The sequence below is a fragment of the Cavia porcellus genome, unplaced genomic scaffold (genome assembly GCF_034190915.1).
Source record: "Cavia porcellus strain 051 isolate PalLab524CR breed Dunkin Hartley unplaced genomic scaffold, mCavPor4.1 scaffold_14, whole genome shotgun sequence".
NCBI classification, from domain to species: domain Eukaryota; kingdom Metazoa; phylum Chordata; class Mammalia; order Rodentia; family Caviidae; genus Cavia; species Cavia porcellus.
Window position 1 is genome coordinate 20,441,086 of NW_026947497.1, and position 19,944 is coordinate 20,461,029.

General features: G+C 36.5%; 2 protein-coding genes across 11 annotated transcripts in view; one reads left to right on the forward strand and one right to left on the reverse strand.

Moving 5' to 3' along the window:
• The window catches only part of Fgf2 (fibroblast growth factor 2), a 61,575-nt gene extending 54,055 nt beyond the window's left edge, over nt 1-7,520 (forward strand). Inside the window, exons 3-5 of one of the 6 annotated variants that reach the window (XR_010051445.1) lie at nt 1,346-3,591; nt 5,701-5,786; nt 7,176-7,520. Coding sequence is in view for 2 of the 6 variants with exons in the window: in XM_063260744.1 (XP_063116814.1) it covers nt 1,346-1,431; nt 5,701-5,786; nt 7,176-7,198 (195 nt within the window). In the remaining 4 variants the exon portion in view is untranslated. Of the gene's footprint in view, nt 1-1,345 lie in introns of all 6 variants that reach the window. The other 5 variants (XM_063260744.1, XR_010051444.1, XR_010051443.1 and 2 more) reach the window with 5 other exon arrangements.
• Nucleotides 1,778-19,910, reverse strand: Nudt6 (nudix hydrolase 6). 5 transcript variants are annotated; one of them, XM_013160197.3, is made up of 6 exons: nt 19,487-19,632; nt 16,056-16,259; nt 14,826-14,855; nt 12,358-12,413; nt 6,915-6,969; nt 1,778-2,377 (listed from the first exon to the last, which is right to left on the reverse strand). In XM_013160197.3, exons 1-6 carry the CDS (start codon nt 19,596-19,598, stop codon nt 1,980-1,982), a joined length of 855 nt encoding a protein of 284 aa, XP_013015651.1. In that variant the 5' UTR covers nt 19,599-19,632; the 3' UTR covers nt 1,778-1,979. The 5 variants fall into 5 exon arrangements, with proteins under 5 accessions (XP_013015651.1, XP_013015650.1, XP_013015652.1 ...); XM_013160196.3 differs by having other exon boundaries at nt 19,382-19,626; XM_013160198.3 differs by having other exon boundaries at nt 19,499-19,614.
• Between the last annotated feature and the right edge of the window lie 34 nt (nt 19,911-19,944).

A 19,944-nucleotide genomic window follows, 5' to 3' on the forward strand; every position in this document is an offset into this window, starting at 1 on the left:
ATTACTTTCTCTAGTAACATTATAGGATCTAGTATCATTCTCCTAATTTAGATGGCAGAAACATGTTACTCACTTTTAGATATTTCTCAGTCTTATACTTTTAATTTTTGTTGTTAATCCAACTAACTTTGTTGTGCTTATTATGTTTTTCTCATGTTGTTCATGAGAAACATGTTGTTCATGCCAGTTTGCCTTATCCCAAAAAATTGGGAATAGCTTTAAGTCTTTTTAAAATGTGAGTTTTCTAAAACCTGGTTTCTTGTATATGAATATGTACAAATAAGATGAAATCTGATATTAATATATTTATGTATATAAATATAAATGTCTAAAAATGTATATATGGTATTTATCATTTATTTGGTAAGTATATAATCATAAATGGTATTTTTAAGCTGAATAGCTGATTCTTCCTTCCCCCAGATCAGTATCATTAGTGCTACCCTGTGAAATTGATTTTTGAACATTTGTCTTAAAAAAAAGCACATTAGATCCCATACTTGGAATACTATTATCAGGCCCAACTATTTGAACTCTAACTATTTTTTTCTTATATAGTTGAAATAAAAGGCGGAGTCCACTCCTACAAGGAAGAGACTGCCAGAAACTGATATTACACCTACTGCTTGTTGTCTATTAATATTTGGAGATTACTAATCATATATAATGTTCTGATATAGTTTTGACATTATATAATATGAATTATTTTCCTTACAACAAATTATGTTTTATGCCTTACAACTTTAACCACTAAAAAAAATTATTTAAGAAATTGTTTCTCTGAGTAGAGCATTAACAAATCTCCTCCTTCTCTTTATAAATTATGTTTAACATTCTAGATTGCTCCACTGGAAACATATAAAAAATGTAAAAGTAAAAATGACCACTGACTGGTAACCTCCCTGAGGACTGGGAGGGGATGAACCATATATACCTACTGGAAGCCATAGCTTTGGGCTTCTCTTAAGTCAAGTGTGCTTCGTGTTCTTGAGTGTGTTCCTCATTGTGGAGACCTCAAAGTTTTGTTTGTGGGTATTCCCAAGTCTGAACTAGCATGGTTCTTATATCATAGATGTATTTCACTGCCTGTACCTCACTACTTACTGTGGGCCCTGGAGAATGGTCCCTAGACTCATCCTACTGAAGAGACATCCTGTGTTTGGCTTACATCCTTCTGCAGAGGTGACCTGTGGCACATGCTAGTCTATGATACATTTTGGTCTTTTGAGGATTATTCACGTATCCTCCTGGACCCAAGAACACTACTGGTTGGGCAAAATACACCATACTACATATTCAATATGAAAAATATAACAATACTAAGTGATGTTTCTTTGTTTTTCAGAAATGTGTTACAGATGAATGTTTCTTTTTTGAACGACTGGAATCTAATAACTACAACACTTACCGGTCAAGGAAATACTCCAGTTGGTATGTGGCACTGAAACGAACTGGACAATATAAACTTGGGTCCAAAACAGGACCAGGGCAGAAAGCCATACTTTTTCTTCCAATGTCTGCGAAGAGCTGATTTTAATGGCAGCGTTTGATCTCATTTCACATGAAAGAAGAATTGTATTTTAGAAAATTGTTAATAAGAAAAAAAGAAATGTATATAGCTTAGTTTGGATAATAGATCAAATATCTTTTTATCTAATAGTAAGATATTTAACCATTGCCTCAGTAAAGAAAAACAACAAAAATTCTTGGAAATGTAGACCTATCCCTTTTATATAACATCTGTTGTTCCCACTGAAGATTACCTATACTAGGGCTATTATCTTTTTCACATATGTGCTTTATTTCAAAAGAGGATTTTAAAGTGGACATATTTACAAACAACTTTTCATCATGGAAAATCATGATTAGAAAATCAGCATCAGATATTTAATCAATGCCAAATGTCAATGTCTTATAGTATATATTAATCTACATGTAGAGTTTACTTCAAATTTTTAAAAAAACATGTAAATGTGAACTTAATCCATTCCTGTCATAATTTTATAATTCTCTGGCAGTTCCTTGTGATAGAGTTTATAGAACAGGCCTGTATAAACTGCTGGAAGTTCTTCCATGGTGAGGTCAATCTTGTCAAATCCTTCTCTGTATCCATACAGCAGCAGCCTGGCCACTCTGCTAGTGATGGGAGTTGTATTTTCAGTCCTGATCAGGTCATTGAGATCCATCCACTCACATCTTAAGCATTCGTGCTGGCAAAAATCTATTGTGAATGAATGTGGCTTAAGGCGGCAGATGATATACATATCTGACTTCCCAAAAGCTCCTGGATTGGTGTGCTGTTGTCGAATACTCAGGAGGGACCTGAATTCTGATTTTATACCAGTCTCTTCAAAAACTTCTCGGACTGCTGTGTCTCCTAAATAAGAGAGAAATATACAGATCATAAGGTCCCAGTTTGACAGACCTTATCACCAAACATTTTCAGTTAACATCTTAAAAGTTCAAAAGCAAAACTTTCAAGTGTTTATGTTCAGCTCAAACTCTTTGCCCTTTGGACATCCTGAAATATCAAAATATTTTATTACTGCTATCCATTTAAGACTGTTTTGAAATACTGGATATTTCAACTGCTATTTGGAGGCTTATCTACTTGTATAATTTGGAGACTCACATCTTTTTAATACTTCTGTGCTCTATTTCTCAAAAGGTAAAAATGTAGGTTACAAAAGTGAAAATAAGTTGCAAAGTATAGATAATATTTGGATATATTACTTTATTGTTATCCTGTTCCTAATCATACACCAAAACTCCCTAAATTTGTATATATCAAGATTGAGAAAAAGTGGTCTACTCTTCTAAGGGTCTGTAGAACTGTAAACTGTACTTAACCTCTCCTGGTGATCAGAGGTGGCATGTCAAGTCTGCTGGTCATCTACCAGATTCTTTTACAACCATTTAATTATACTCCTTTAGTGATGAAACCACTAGTTTACAACCATTTAATTATGCTCCTTTAGTCAGTGAAATCTCACAGTAGTAATTTTCAGCAGTGCTATTGTTTAAGATTCTAAAGAATTTGAATTTATTCCTTCAGTACCAAAATGCAAGTCATTTCATGAGAAGTTTTCAAAAAACTAGAAATATACAGAATTTTATAATACAATAATGGTTTTCACATTTCATAAGGTTGATTTCTCAATTAAATGCAAATTTATGGCAGGATTTTTTAATACCATAAATATATTTGTGTTTGCTTTTTCTAAACACCCAGAAACACTAAAATGGATTTTATTTACTGCTGTGATGGCCTATTATGATCTCCCAAAGCTTGATGCAAATCCCTTTGAAACACTGCCTTCCTTGACTATTTTTCTGGGAAGCTCCATGACTGCCATACGTTGTTGTTCAAATATCTTTTAGTGCCTCCCCTGTTTGTCAAGCTAGTAAATGATTTTTGCCTTTGCAGTAATCCTACTGGCAAAAAATAGGCAAAGAAGAGGAAGTCCAAAAAATGTCTCAACTGCAAGTTCTCTGACTATACATTGTCTTACCAGCCCCAGGGTATGCCCTTGTGTTTGTTTCTCAGAAACAGCTCTACAAAGATTCATAGGGAAATAATGTGTCCTAAAAGTAAGATATTTATCTATTACTTTTCGATTATATACTCATTTTCTGTATAATTGATATTGCTTATAGGTTAAATGTGGCTAGAAATTACATTTTAAAACTGAAAGCACTGGGGCGAGGGCGGGGGTGTAGCTCAGTAACAGAGAACTTGCCTGGCCTGGCCTGGCCTGTGTGAGCCTAGAACTGGTCATCAGCATCCAGAAGAGAGAGAGGTGGGGATAAAACTGAAAGCATAACAGGCCAGTTTAAGAGAAACTTAGTTTAAAGAGAAAAATAATTTTAATCTGTAATACATATATTATTAAATTTAGTATTAAGGATTGGCATTAGTCTTTATGGTCCATAGATTCTTACTCAAATATGTATATTTATTTAAATGCTCTGAAAAATAACTACAAGGGCTATGCCTAGCTCTTAGTACCACTAATCAAAAATTGGGTATATCGACAGATACAGTGGTGCACGCCTGTAAACCCAGCACTCAGGAGGTGGAAAGCAAGATGATGGCAAGTTCAGGGTCAGCTGGGTCTACATAATAAGACCTTATCTCAAAAGGCCAAAACCAACAGCCACCAAGTTGGGCATTTATAAAGTTGATGAGTAGAAGCTGTTCACATGTCTTAAGCACAGGATGGGGCTAGTGAGTCAGTCTGTCCTGCTTAGCAGTCAGCATTGTAGTTGACTGAAATTCAGTGGTGCCTGGACAGTTCTGATGAGTGTACCCTGACTTAGCACATCACTGGCCAGACCGAAAACTGGACGGCAAAGTGCTTTTGTGTCTGGGATATGGGAGACACCTTCCACTTCTAAGTGGAAATCTCTTCCTGAAGGATTTCAATGTGCATTTAAATTTTTTTTTTAATCAAGATAAAGCAATTTTTTCTATTGTGCCTTTAAAATTATTTTAATATACTACAAGCTAAACTGAAATAACATTGATAGATGTAAGAACATAGGAAAAATGAAGTTTTAAATTTTTACTGGTTGAGATATACTTAAATGTGTCATATTTTGTTCAACAGGAATGAAATGGAATTTATAGTTATTTCTATTTTTATAATATTTAATAAAATTAGACTGACATAAAATAGGAAAAATATTGCAGACTGTGGGTGTTTCCCAATGACTAGTGCACTGATAAGCTCTGATCGGACCCGGCTGCTTCACAGTCCTTTGGCTACTGTCTTTGTCAGGGATAACAAGTTTTTTAGGAAGGCAGTTTGTCTATTTTAACTGTACAGACCTTTACACTCAAGCCTTGAAGACTGAGTTCTATTATGTATATGACCCTATTTTTTTAAAACACACTTTAAAATTATGTTTCATTTACCTATACTATCAGAGAACTAAAGATTCCAAACAAGTTTTTCAAGTTCATTAGTGTTTATTTAATGGGGATTATTAAATCCAACTAAGAGCCAGTATAAATGTTTGTTTTTCTTGGCAGTATTCATAGATACTTATGTTAGTTACTTTCCTAAAATATGATTTAAAGAAAATAGTTTAATTTTTGGATGATTTGGCTTTAACACTAGGAAAGTATTTTTTTGTATTTTTGTAAAACCTGAATGCTCACTTTGTAGACATAGTCTTTTTTTAGACCTTTGCTATCAGTTATCATTTCTAGCTTCTTCAGGATTTTTTCAGTGTTGAAACAAAGCTTTTAATTTATACTACATATAGGCAGTAAAGTGAATTACTGATTTTTTCTTGATTACATATGGCTGAGGTTTATGCTCTGTGATCAAAAAGTACCATGAATGTTTAAATTATTAAAACATTTATTATAGCAGAAAACACATCGCCATTAACAACCTCAAAATATTCATTTTGAACACAATCCATCTTTCTTGTCACCATCTGGAGCAGTTCTGGCGGTACTCTTTTGTGAGTGTCCTAAATTGTGCTGTTGGGGCTATGACAGTGCCCTGAGTCCTTCAAAATATTTTCCTCTCATGGTCATTTTGACTTTGGGAAACAGCCAAAAGTTGCAAGGTGTTAGAATGAGTGAATAAAGTGGGTGAGAACACACCTTAAATTTGTAGGGGATTTGTCTTTCCATTAGAAGACTTGTAATAGTAGTCACTGTATTTTTGATCATACTTTATACAGGAACTCAAAAGACAACTCTAGAACTTCTTCTGAAGATGGCAAGAATTATAAGTGTGTTTGGAGAAAGAAGGAATCTTTTGAGAGGGGTAAATAGCAATGTGTACTGTATCATAAATTTTAAAAATTCATTATATTTCAATCATTCCTTGTATATATGGTCTAGATAGGTGAGTTGATGTGATAATCACATACACTTTAATGTGAGATAATTAGGATAAATTAGCCTTGGAAAATAAATGGCCTCTTTCAATACCTGCATTTTCACAAAATACTTATGTCAACAGAATACTTGAGAGTCTGAGTAGAAGGCCAGTAAGTATTTAAAACCAAAACTTGTATAGACATATCTTAATATTTCCGATGTACTAATGGATTATTAGGTTGCTTATATGACATGTGTAGGGGATTGAAAATTTGATCAAGAAAAGACACTTTTGAATGAAAGTAAATTTAGGATATCACTATAAAGTTTTTGATTAGAGAAAATAGAGGACATACATATTAAGGAAAAGATCCTTTAGAAATAAAGGACCTTTAGAAATAAAATGAATTACTTATTAGGGTTATATTGAGTTTGATCCAATAGTTTAAACAATAGATACGGACAGTTCCAATTCTTCTGTTTCTTAATAGAATTCTTAGCTTATTTGCTATCTATGTGTCTTAATATGGAGTTTAGTGAACTGTTTCATGGGTTAATTTTCACTTGAAACTTTCTTACATGACATATTACTAAGCTTTAGTTTTCTAACTATACAAAAATAAATGGATAAAAACTTCATGAAGAACATATAACATCCCTATTATTTTGACTTTACTGATTTCAGAGTTTACTTAATATTTGTCCTTTTGTGATGGAATGATCAAGAATTTGTTTTCTCATAGTTCTATTCCATCAATAATTTTAGTCATATTCAAAATAACCTAACTAGTGAATATCCAGAGCTGCTCCTTTTCATATGAATTAATCTAAAAAGAAACAGAAGAATAAGTATTGCTTTACTAGTTGTATTATTTATACTAATGGAACAAATTGGAACAATAGATATTTAGCTGGTAATTGTTATTAGCCCACAGTTTCTTTCTGAAACTTTCTTACTTGGTTTGAAACAATTAGAGAATTTAAATTCTTATTTTTAGCTATAAAGGAAGAAAGTAAATACATGGTTTTTCTTTATGTTATCAAGCTCACTAAAAATACATAAGATACATACCAATGTCTTCTCCAGGCTCTGATAGTCCTCCTGGAAGCTTCCACATATTTTTTAACTGCAGTGTAAAATCAAAGTTTATATAAAAAACATTTATTTACTAATACACATGCATAGATTTCACAAAATCCACCTATAGTTGGTTAGTGTCATTGAGAATTTACTTTTTGGTAATTGTATAAAATTTTTTCCAGCTTCCATAATTCCTCCTTCCTTTTTCCAAGGGAAGTGGTGACATTAAAGCTTTTCCTACCTTTTTTTCAGGGAACAGAGGCGGCTTTATTTAGTCAATGTGATAAAATTTGTACTAAGGAAACTTTGAAGGGAAATATCTACTGCATTTGTGTAACTTAAAAAAAAGTTTTCTGCTAGTAAACTATGAACAAGTAAGAGTCTTAACAGATGCTGCTATATATGTGTATGTGTAGAAAGTATGAAATAAATGTAATCACTGAGTATGCTATTCTTAATTTTCATGTCTATTTTGCTATATTGTGTTTCTATTCACATATTACTCTTTGAGATTTCTGTTTTATGTGTTAAAAATCTTATGTAAAAAACTGCTTTTCATGGGTAGTATGAATAAAATTGATTAGTTTTGTGTTTTCATGTCTTTTTCTTTTTTTCTTTTGGTGGGGAGAGGGTCAGGTAGGAATAGCCAATCTTTGTAATAGATGCATAGAAACAAACTGCTTAAAGATAACTATAACAATATTTTTATGACCTATATGTCTATTTTTCCTTTTAGAGTTTTGTTATATCTCTCCATCTCCATGTTAAAAACTCAAGAATAACTGAGACATTATAATATACTCCAGGGAATTTGTACCTTTAGCCAGACATTTTATACTCTTCATCCATGAAACAAGTTGTAGAACTTTTACTGTGAGCTTTGGGACCCACTCATTTCCTGGATGAGTGCTTCTTAAAAGAATGTGTCGCTTCTCAGCTATGCTAGCTTGGAGGCCAGTGGCATGGTTCCCAGAATTTTCACAGACTGTTGATTATGTGGGTATAGAATTCAGGCTTTCCACCCTTCTGTGTCTGGTTTAAGCTTGACAGTAAATTTATAAAGTGTATATGCTTTATTAATGTCAAAATCTATTTCATAATTACCTATCCATTGCCATTTTTGAGTTTCATTTTGAAAAAATTTCCAGGAGCTTTTTTTCTTCAAAAACTCTGGGCTTTTGTCTGACAGGATACTGGACACCAGCATCATAAATATTATTTGTAACACAAAAATGATACAATGAAACAGATGAATGCTTCCTAAAAATAATAAAAGTAGAGTTTTAAAATCCCTGCCTGACTGGAAACTTTATCTGGAGACTCCAAGATTCATTAGAAGGGGGAGATGCTAGATACAGGGATGAAAAACAGTTCACATATATTTTTATTTCATAAATTAGGGCCTTGATATAGAAAAATTAGGCATGCATTTATGCTGGCAAATAGTTTGTGCATTTTGTGACCCAATTAGATTTATAAAGCTTATTTCTATAGCTTCCTTCTGTCCCCCAAAAATCTAACTCTAAGCAATAGGTAGAGAGCCCTAAATTATGTTGTTTGAAAAACCTGATTAATAGTCTTCCTATGATCAATAGTGAGATAAGCACATCTTACCAGTTTTTTTACTTTGAAAAAAGATTCCGAGTAATGGTTAACATAATGATACTAAATATTAAATAATATATTGAATGGTTACTATATAGTAGACATTCTGATAAATGTTTTTGTAAGAACTATGCATAAACACAGTAATCTTATGAGAATCTACTACTGTTCCCATTTTAAAGGCGATAAAACCTGAAGGCATAACAATTCAAGGTCACAAACACAGTGTGTGATAAACTCAAGGTTAAAATCTAAGCAATCTGATATATTTTTTTTAAATCAGTACCAGGGATCCAACTCACGACTGCACGCTTGCAAGGCAGGCACATATACCGCTGAGCTAAATCCCCAGTCCCCAAGCAATTTGATTTTATCTTCTAAGAAATTTCACTGGGCCAGAGATTTAGCTCAGTAGCACAAGCACCTGCCTGGCAAGTACAGGGTGCGAGTTCAACTCCTGGTACAAAAAAACCAAACAAAAAGCCAAAACAACCAAGTGGATTTGCTATTTGTCACAATCTTTTACTGCATGCTTTTTTGGTACCTTTTGATCTTTTCCTCAGACCTAACTGGAATATTCAACATGAATTCAATCGGAATCTATATCTTACATTTATTTTCCTGCAGGGTTTGTGAATTTGGACTAAACCCTAATGTAGTGTTGAAATCTTTGTATCTACCTATGGTCTGTGAATTCCTCACCTAACATTATTATTTAGTGATTTATTATTACTTTGTCTTTCCAGTATATTATTTCATGGGGAAAAGATTACTGAGGTCAGGTTTTGAAAAGTTAGCTTTTTTGATTTTGTTTTTCATCTCTGTTCTTTTCTATAAAAGAAGACCAAATCTCTCTATGTGTCAAGTGTAAAATTCCATGATCCTTTTTCCACTTAATCTTAAAGGGGAATTTTCCACTCTCCTCTAAAAGGAGTATTTTTCTAAAATGTTTTAGTGTCCCATTGCTTTATTGGGGGCTACTCACAGGTATACCTCTCCCTGGGAGTTAGTAAGCTCATCTAATTCCTTAAATGTATGTTTTACATACTACAAAAGGTAAAGTATTCTGATCACTTTCTAAACTACATGATTTTTAAACAATGTTTAGAGTAGCTCCATTGTATTTCAGAATGGTGAAGAGGATGACAGATTTTCTCATGCATTTGCTAATTACAAATCTGGTGTGTGTGTGTATGTGTGGATAGGCGTAAGTGGACCACAGTGGACTCCTGGTGATGTAACAGTAATGTCATCTCTCACTCTTCTTTCTTTCCCATTAGGGATTCCTAGCCCAAAAAAAGGCATTTAAGTATCAACAAAAAGGCACATTTCTAATCAACTTTTCAGAACTACCAAGAGAATGTAAGCTATTTTCTCTGTTAAAGCAATCTGGAGCTTAATAGTGTATCATTCCTTTTAAAATTTGTGCTGAAAACTCTATTTAGAGTTTCAAGGACAGTTGAAAGGGAATGCTTTTTCTCACTGTTTTTCTAAACCCATAGACATTTGCTTCCCTCAGCAGAGGGTCAGATGTAGGACCTTCCTTGGGAATAGCTTGTGAAATTGTATCCAGGATTTTCTGGAAACATGCCACCCCGAAAGACCACTAATCCCTTTCAGCTAACCTGAACAAGAGCACAGACCTGCTACTGTCTTCTGTTTGGTTTTCTTTTCATTATGTGACCTTGTTCTGTCTTACCCCCACCTGCCAAATGCCAGAAGCTGGGTTGTAATTTTCATTGTATTTAATGTTACTACTCTGACTTTCCGCAATTCAGCCCTACTTGTATTTAGGTTAATTTCACTGACTACAACATTATCACTATTATCAGTACCACAGAAGCTGTCATCCAGTCTCTCAGACTGGTCAGTCCATTGAACCAAAATGCATTACATGCTAGGCATATAGAAATTAGTGTAAGGATAGCAAACCCAATCATTTATATCATACATTTGACTATAAACTCAAAGTGCAGAAACACTATTTACTGATACGTACCTAGTACTTAGCACAGAGCATAGGGTGTAGTATGAAAGGGAAATAAGTAATATTTAGTGAATGAATGTACCTCATTCTATTCTATATGTTAGTAGCTGTGATGTTACTATATTCCAGGGACTAGCATCACCTTATTATACTGCTGACAGCATGCTGACTGGATTAGGAAGCAGGTGTCCAGTACTCTACATGTGCTAGGAAGATATCTATGTATCAGAGAATAAGAGACATTCCCATTAATCTTCAGGGTAAAATAGACTGTGGATCTCTAAGATAATTTAGGGGTGATTTGTACCTCGCAGCCACCTTCACTCAGCAGCATTTAGAGTTGTGTCTCTACAGGGTGGAGGCAGCATCTACCACATTTGACTGCACTTGTCCACTTCATTCACAACAGTAGAAAGCCTAGATCCTTTTCCTGTACTGTTAACTCATAAAGTCACATTCTGATTTATAATTCAGTCATTTAGTACTTGAATTAATCCTACACAGAATCTAAGTATCCTTGATTAAAGGGATTAGATTTGTTAACAAAAGAATCAGTTGCCAGATCAGCCACTTGAGAGACCCAAAAGCGAAAAGATTATAAATACAAGATTACAAATTAATAACAGGATTAGTAATATAGACTTCTCTATTTCCTATTTGTAGACTTGACTCTTTATTTGGATCATCTAAAAACTATAAAAATAATCAAGTTAGGTTTTGAGAAGTAATAATTACTCTTACTTAATCATCTCTTTTCCATAGTGTTTCTTTTCCTCTTGCCTTTCATGGGCCTGAATGGGTGCTGCTTGATCTCAGTGCTGGTTCCTGAGCTGAAGGAAATTTAATGCCAGTAACACACAGGGCTCTCTGTATCACACACTGAGAACACAGCTCCTTTCTACACTGTGTGCCGTTTAGAGTCCATTCTAATGTTCTCAGTTCTGTCTGGTCCTCTCCTCTCTTCCCCATCTCTCTCCTTTCCTCTCCTCTGTCCCATCCCTTCGTGACCTCTCCCCACATTCTCCTTCTCCTGGCTCTTTCCTCTCCTCCCTGCTCCTTTCTTCCTCTATTTCTGTTCCATTCCTGTTTCTCTCTCTCTCCTGCTTCTCCTTTCTCTCTTCTCTCCCTTCTGTCTCAACTCTTCCCTCAATCCCCTTCCCCTCCCTCTCTGCACACACTCTCCCAGCTTCCTCTTTCCTCTTCTCATCTCCCTCTTTTCTTCCCCCATCTGGTTTCTTTCCTGTCTCTTCTCACTCTCCCCTCCCCTTCCTCTCATGTCCCTCTCTTGCTCCGTCTCCCCGTCTCTCTCCATCGCTCCCTTCCCCTCCTTTCTTTCTGTCCCTACCCTCTCCCCCTGCTCTTTGTCTCCTCTTCTCTCTCTCTCCTCTGTCCTCTCTCCTTTCCTCGCTGGGAAGCATCTACTCATGTTTTCTGCACTGTTTTAAATGCCACCTTCTCTGAGAATTCTTAAAGCAAAGTGACTTGTACCATCTGTTTTATGACTTTATCCAAACCAGCCAGGGATATGCCTTCCTAATCTTCGTACTCTCAGCACCTGGCACGAGGCAGCATCCTGATGAACGCTGAATGAATGAACAGTGTCTTAGTAATGTGTTAGAGACACAATTGTCTTCCCATGTAGTTATAAGTATGATGTGGCCATAAAGTTTAGTAAGCAAACCTGTCACTTTGACATTTTCAAGGCCTGTATAAGTTACTTTTTGACTTATTTAAATAACAAAATCATCTAATTTTATTTTTTGACAGTTTCTTAAGCATATCAAAATTTCTTTGTCTCTAGCGAACAGTTAGGAAGCAATTATGTTAACAGAGGCAACTTACTTTATGTCGATCTTGTACAACCAATATTTTTCTGGTACTTTCATCAAATACAGCTCCTTTTGGGGGAAAAATAAAAGGTAATGGAGAAGTATTAATTTCATTTAGCTTTGACTTCTTCCATGCTAATCTATGGTTATTAAAATCCTAGTATGCTTGAAGACCTAGCTAAAGTACCACTGCATCCATGAAAACTTACAAATCTTGCTAGTAATGAAGTGATTGCTTACTTGTCCATATTTTTTTTAGCAACTTTTACAGTACCAAAGATAGTTCTAACATATGCTAACATATAGAATAATCATTCACATAGGTTTCTTTTCTAAGTTTTCCATTTTTCATAGTACATAAATTAATCTTTTTCTAGTATTTTCTTTAGTGACACTACGACATGTCAGGTACTTTTATAGGTGCTAGAGTATAGTGGTTACCAAAATTCCTTATCTTTATGGGTCACACATTCTGGTATGTATGTGGACAGGGGACAAAGATAAGTTATAAAGAACATCAGAAGGTTGGTAATATGTAGAGATGATATGTAGAAGGATTAGAAATTTGTAACACAAGGAAAAGTAATTGAAATGAAGCCAAAATAAAAATACCTCACATTTTTAAAACAAGAAGGAAAACCACTAAGTAAATTATAAATAACAGTAGGGATGAATTCTATATTAAAATGTAAACTATAATTGCACTTTTTTTTTTTTTTTTTTTGTACCAGGGATCAAACTCAAGATCTCATGCTTGTCAGGCAGATGTTTACACTGCTGAGCTAAATCCCTGGACCCTAATTGCACTTTCTAAGGGAGAGAATGCAAGGAAAATGCACCCTTAAGTTTTAGTAATTTGTGATTGTCCAAACTGAACTTTTCCCTAATGAATTCACATGTGATCCCAAGAAACATAATTTGAGCGACCTCTGCTGGTCACAATATAAAAACTAAATCAACCCAAGATCTGGGATTATCTGGAAGTCCCTAGTCCATTGTATTACTAGAATTAGCAGGGCACTGTGTTAAGTGGTGTATGTGCATTATCTCAGGTACTCATCACAATAGTTCTGCGAATATCATAATGAGTGACTGAGTTCACTGAACCTTACAGGGCAAAAAGTAGGCTTAATCGCACGTCTGAATTCCAAGGCACTCCTCTTAAAGGGCTGATATTTCTACTTAAAGATACAACCATTCATTCATGAAGTAGTGGGTGCCTGCTTCAGGCCAGACTCTTTTCTGCCTGAGAATATGGTGCCAAACAAGACATAAAATACCTGTCTTCATTGTTACTATTGTTGTGTGGGAGATTAAATACATGATACACATTCAGACTTTTAAGTGTTAAAAAAATGAATATGCATAAAGGAACAAAGTCTGATGGGACTGGCATGTGGGAGAACCCTATTTTAGAAGCTTTTCTGAGAAGAAGATATTTGGGTAGAAAGCTCAGCTCTAAGAACTAGATGAGCAAAGCTTTGGAAGCACGCTGCAGAAAGAGGAGCCAGTAGACAAAAATGTTCTTGTGAGACATGAGCTTGCTAGGTCTGTAAAACAGAAGAAGGCCAGAGGCTCACTTCAGCCACACCTACCTCTGATGTTTGCAAGAACAAAAGTTAACTATTTTCTCTTAACCTAAAAACCTTTGTACCTTTGCAAGACAATTTGTTACATTACCATGCTCCTACTCCCCCCAAAACCATCTCAAAGGGGCTGGGGATTTAGCTCAGCGGCATAAGTACCTGCCTTGCAAGTAGGCAGTTGTTGAGTTCCATCCCTGGTACTGATAAAAACGATAAAGATCAAAAAAAAAAAAAGAAAGAACAAAACCATCTCAAATCCTAGCTGTCCTTCAAGAATGGTCGAGTTCCACATCTCCCATTCCACATCTTAAAGGCCTCAGGTACTTTTACACCAGCAGTGGTGAACCTATGGCACTCGTGCCAGAGTGGGCTGTTAGTATCATTGAAAGCTCTAAAAGGTTCGCCATCACTGTTATCTATAAGCTACTATATAATAGTTATAAACAGGTCCTTTGATAAGATTTTCTTTATGTGTACTGTATATTACTGATTCTATAATAACCAGATCAGTATGACTTTCCTATGAAGTGTGAAGCTGTCACCAAATTTATCAAGCAGTATCTTTTGAAGTAGACCTGAATGGAAAATTTCTGAATGTCTACTTGCTACAGGGTTGTATGACCACAGACAAAGAGCACGTTATTAGACATGCCTGAACAGCTCCTTTAAACAACTTCAGATGTACAAACTATCTCAGAACCTAGCAAATTATATGAAAGCATATAAAATTACTAATTATATTACTGATTTAATTAAATAAAATTAATTACTAATTATATTATTGCTTTCATTAACTTAAGGTGATAAGGAGTCATTGCTGTTTGGTTTTCTTTTCTGGAAATTTAAGAATTTCCTTAAGGGGCTGGGGATTTAGCTCAGCAGCATAAGCGCCTACCTTGTAAGCAGGGAGCCAGGAGTTCGATCCCTGGTACCGATAAAAAGGAAAAAGAAAAAAAAAAAAAAAAGAATTTCCTTAACCCTGGTTCTCAAAGGGTGGTGATGAGATCAGCAGCAATAACAGAAACAGCTACAGGAAATCGCAAGAAATACAAACTTTCAGGCTCACTTGACTGAATCAAAAACTCTGGGACTGGGTGTAGCTCTCTGTTCTGAAAAGTTCTCCAGGTGATTCTTTGCACTGCAGTTTGAGAACCCCTGTCTTCATCTGAAAGAAGTGTTCTTAACTTTCTTATGTCACTGAAGCTGAGTAACTTCAAAATTCTATACTACAGTTATGTCATTTTAAATAATTATTTGACACAATAATTTAATGTATCTTTAGGAAGTAACATTCAAATCATTGAAACATTGGTTTGCATTTTATTCAACCTAAAAGTTATCTCTCACTGTGTAGTTTCACGTATTTAATACTGATACATATAGATGCTGTCATACTCAAAATGGAATGCGCTGTGGCATTCTTTTTTTTAAAAAGTAAATTAAATGAGAGTTTATGAAGGAAGAGTTCTCATGCATGAATGCCTGACAGTAAGTAACTCAAAAAACCTGCCCAAACCACAAACTTATGGAGAGGACAGCACAATATACAAAAAGAATCACTGTAAGATGATTTGCTGAGTAACTGTTTGACCTTGGTCTGATGCCCCTTTTATTATTAGCAATTGTCATCCAGATTACTGTTGCAAAATATCTTCTGTAGTCCTCCTTTTAGTCTTTAAAAACTTACCTTGCTCTCAATCTCTGTGAATACACTCCTAGTTTACTATGGCATGTGAATTCACAGTACCAGTCTGCTATTCTTAAATATCATTCACCTTTGGATACTGATTGTTTTGTTTACTTAGGCTGTCATATGCTTTCCTAAAACAAATTTATTTCGTGATCCAAATTCAGTGCCACTATTTCAGTAATGAAGTTCAAATATGTGTGTGGAACACGTTCAAACATACCTTTTGGAAATTTAAACTCTTCGTGTTCCCTGTGCTGCCCCCTGCTGACTAGTAAGGCAAACTTCATCTATTTAAAAGCAGTATGAAATGATCCAAAGGAAGGCCATCAATGAATCAAATCATTAATGAATAAACTCTCTCTTCAGCTGTAAGAATTGAAAAATTGGGTGAACATCTAAAAAATTAATTCCTTTTCCCATGATCTTGAAACTAACCTGCAACTCCTACTTGATGCGTAGCATATCCTGGTAATCTGCTGGGCCCTTCTCCCAGCCACAGAGTTAGAGTTGATGAGTCTGATTCTGCATGGTGAAAGCCGAAGCCAAGAGAAGCTGCAGGAGCAATAAATCGGCTTTGGAGGATGGGGATGTGCAGCCATACAGCTACTCTACCTTCTGACCGCCATTGCTGTATCGCAGCTAAAAAGCAGAAGAGAAAAAAATCTGTAAAGATTGTCTAATGGGTGTTATCTCCTGCAGAAAGCTATTGCATTAGTCAGCTCTGCGGGGAAACGACCCCAAAATGTTCAGTTCACATCACAATTGTGGGTATTATTATGTCTTACAATAATTACCACATTGCTGATATGACTTTCTACTTAATTCCTTGAGACTATCAATACTGTGGCTTTTATTTCCATACCACCTAATGGCAATATGTAACAAAAAACGTCCAGTAGTTATAGAATAGACACATAAACTGACTTAAGCAGACAATACATGGCAAATATTTAGTTGCAGAATGGACACATAACTTGATTTAAACAAAGTACAACACTATGTTATTGCCCTCCCCCGCTCCTTCCTGTACTGGAGATTAAAACCCAAGACCTCTTAGATGCTAGGTAAGCACTGTACCACTGTATACATCCCAGCCAATGCTACTTATCATCCTTAGCTTTAACCTTCACCAATAACTACTAAGGACTTATATTTGTTCTTCTTTTAAAAGTTCTGCCATAATTATTTTTGAATCATAAGTTCCATGATGCTCAAAAGCATATTTTGAAATAAATACTAGATCTAGAAAAAGCTGAAAAGAAAATACATCAAAAGCTTATTTTTAAATAAATGCTAGATCTAGAAAAAGTTGAAAAGAAAAATATATCAAAAGCTTATTTTTAAATAAATGCTAGATCTAGAAAAATTTGAAAAGTATATAATCAAGAAAACAATATTTTAATATCTTGATGAGATAAAAATTTCTCATGAATTTTGGAATTGCAATCATGTCTGTTTACATATCTCTTATAACATCTTATGCATTCTTTTAATGAATATGAAATTTGTAATACCTGTAGTTTTTCTCATGTAAATGTCCCATGTTACTTAACTAATCTACTCTTACTTGTTTCTAATTCATTATAAATAATACCATAAAACACAAGTATGTTTTTATTTCTGAATTCTTTCTTACTTTATTACTTAAGATTAAACCTGGGGGAAAGTCCAGCACATACATCACCTCTTTAACAAAATCTTTCCTAACGACTGTGCACATGCTGTTTGTGAGCTGAAACTGTGTGCATGATCTATTGGAGTGCATCAAAATTACCTAATGGCATCTCTCCCATTACTTATTTTTTAAAATCCTATTTAAAGGTCTATGCATTTGCAGTTCTCCAAGTTAGCTTGATATTATGAAGTAGGGCACAGGTCATACTTTTTATGACAGGCCTGCCTAAGTTTAGATGCCTGGTGAGTCCTGACATTGTAAAGACTAGAAACAAGGCCATTTCACCACTGATGCTAAATGTTATATGCTGTGCTAACATTATTATCTGACTATTTAACCTTTGAATTGTCCACAACAAAACAGGAACACTAAAAAACACTAGCTTTCATGTGTATACACGCGTGGCGTGTGTTGAACCACTGTCAACACACAATTCATTTACCTAAACAGAGAGACTTCCTATCAGGCCTTTTTTCAGATTATCTGTTTCTCTTTAAAGGCACTACTAGTTAGTTTTGACTCTATTACAACAGAACTAGCAGTAGCATTTAAAGGAAGCATACTCAAGTAAAATCAAATATAGAATGAGGAAGGAACCTGTTCTTTGTGCCTCGGTATCATTGTCATTAAAATTGAAATAATACCAGTAATACAATCTGCCTCCTTAGGTTAGAATTAGATGAAAACAAACTTGCATGGTTCTTAGTGTCTAGCATTTTAAAAGTGTAAACATAACTTACTAAAATACTTTAAAATGGTACTTCTGGGCTGACAAATTTCATGGTATCTTTTATTAAATATGATTTTAGGAATTAGAACCCAGGCACCACACATGCTAGGCCACTAAGCTACATCCTCAATCCTTTTGAGAAAGGTCTTGTCCACACTGACCTCAGATTTGCAATCCTGCCTCATTTTCTCCATTAGGTGGATTATAGGAATGGTCCATCTGAAAATTATCTTTGGTCGGATTTACTGAGTAATTAGCACTGGGATTTTTCACAGAAGCAACCTAAGAGGTATTTTCAGTGGCTATCTGCTTCATGGTAGAACCTGAGACAGAAACCTTGCATGTGCACCTCCAAATCCAACACGCCTTCTAGGGTAATACTTTGATCATTTGTTGGCCACTGGTTAGTAAGTTCACGTGTGTACAGTAAACACTGTTCTGTACCCACATACATATGTGTACACACACTGGACGATGAACTAGTTTGATTTTCCTACTGCTAATACTGCGGGAGTCAAAAGGAGCTTCTTGGCACTTGTTCACAAACAGGAGACAAAATGACATGAAGAGCTAAGTGGTGGTTTGGTGATAAAGGTGAACTAGCTAGCTCTGTTACACTTACAGGTGCTTGCTTACAAAAATGCTCAATAGCATAAAGATTTGAAGTTTTTCCTTGTGTGAAAGGTTCTCTTTAGATAGGTATTACAGAGCCAAATTTCCTCCCTATGCCTTCAGTCTCTCATTAGTGGTTCCTGGCGCAGTTTGAAAAAAAACAGGTTTTGAAAAACACTAAATCAACCACTTCAAAAGCGAAGGATCCCTTTTCCAACCTTCTTTTTTACTGGACTCATGGTTAAGCCAGCGCAGTTTTTCTACTGAAAACTGGACTGCTCCGGAAGAAGAAGCAAACTTTACTTCTTGCACAGAAACTCCCGGCCCCTTCTGCGCACCACTGAATGCTCACTCCCTCCCACGCACTCCTCCACATCCGCACGGAGCCGAGGCAGATCTGCCCAACAGATGGGAAGCTCCGAAAGTGACAGTGAACAAGCGCTGTCATGGGCTAAGTACGGGGCAGACACCGTGCTGTGCACTGCACGCTGGACTGGTGAGTGCAGAGGCAGTGTTGTCACAGAACTTTCCTCTGGTCACGCATTAGAAAGTGGACAGAAACCGGGGCTGCTCACTCCAAAGGCCACCACTTTACGCAGCAGCCGGAGAGCCCAAAGGCTTGGGAATCAAACGAAGAAAGCGGGCCGGCGCCACGCGTGCCCCGGTCCCTTCCCTCTGGACCGGGGACGCGGGGGTTTCCTCCAGAGGCTCGGGGACCCGCAGCCCCGGCCCCGGCGCACTTGCCCTGTAGGCGCCTCTGGAAGGTGGCGGCGTCCAGGCTCTCCAGCGCGCCGAGCCGCACCGAGACGCCCCCGTATCTGTCCGGCTCGCCCCGCAGCTCGCCCGCACCCGGTTGGGGACCTGAGGCGCCCGAAGCCCCGCATTGTCCCGCCAACAAGCTGAGGCCGCCGGGTCGCGTCAGCGCCGCGCGCCACAAACCCCCGCACCGCCGCCGCAGCATTGCCCAGCTTGCCCGCCCCGTCCCGCCCCCAGCACGCCTGCGCGCTCCACGGCGGAAAACTTTCGAAGAGCTTCTCTCCAACGCTCAGCGTTGAGCTGGGGCGTCCCACTTCGCAGAGTTTTAAAGAGTGGGTACGAAGTCTTGTCCATGCCTGGCTCCAGGAAAACAGGGGAAAACGTCTCACACCTTTTTCTGATTACTTGTTTAAATCAACAGAAGTTGTTCAGGGATGAGGCAAGCGGGCGGAGGTGCCCGAGAGCCCAGTCTTTCAGAGCCATAGTCTACGTCTACTCGGAGGATTACGGCGCGGCGACCAAGCCTTGCTGACCTCTACCCCGGAAGTTTT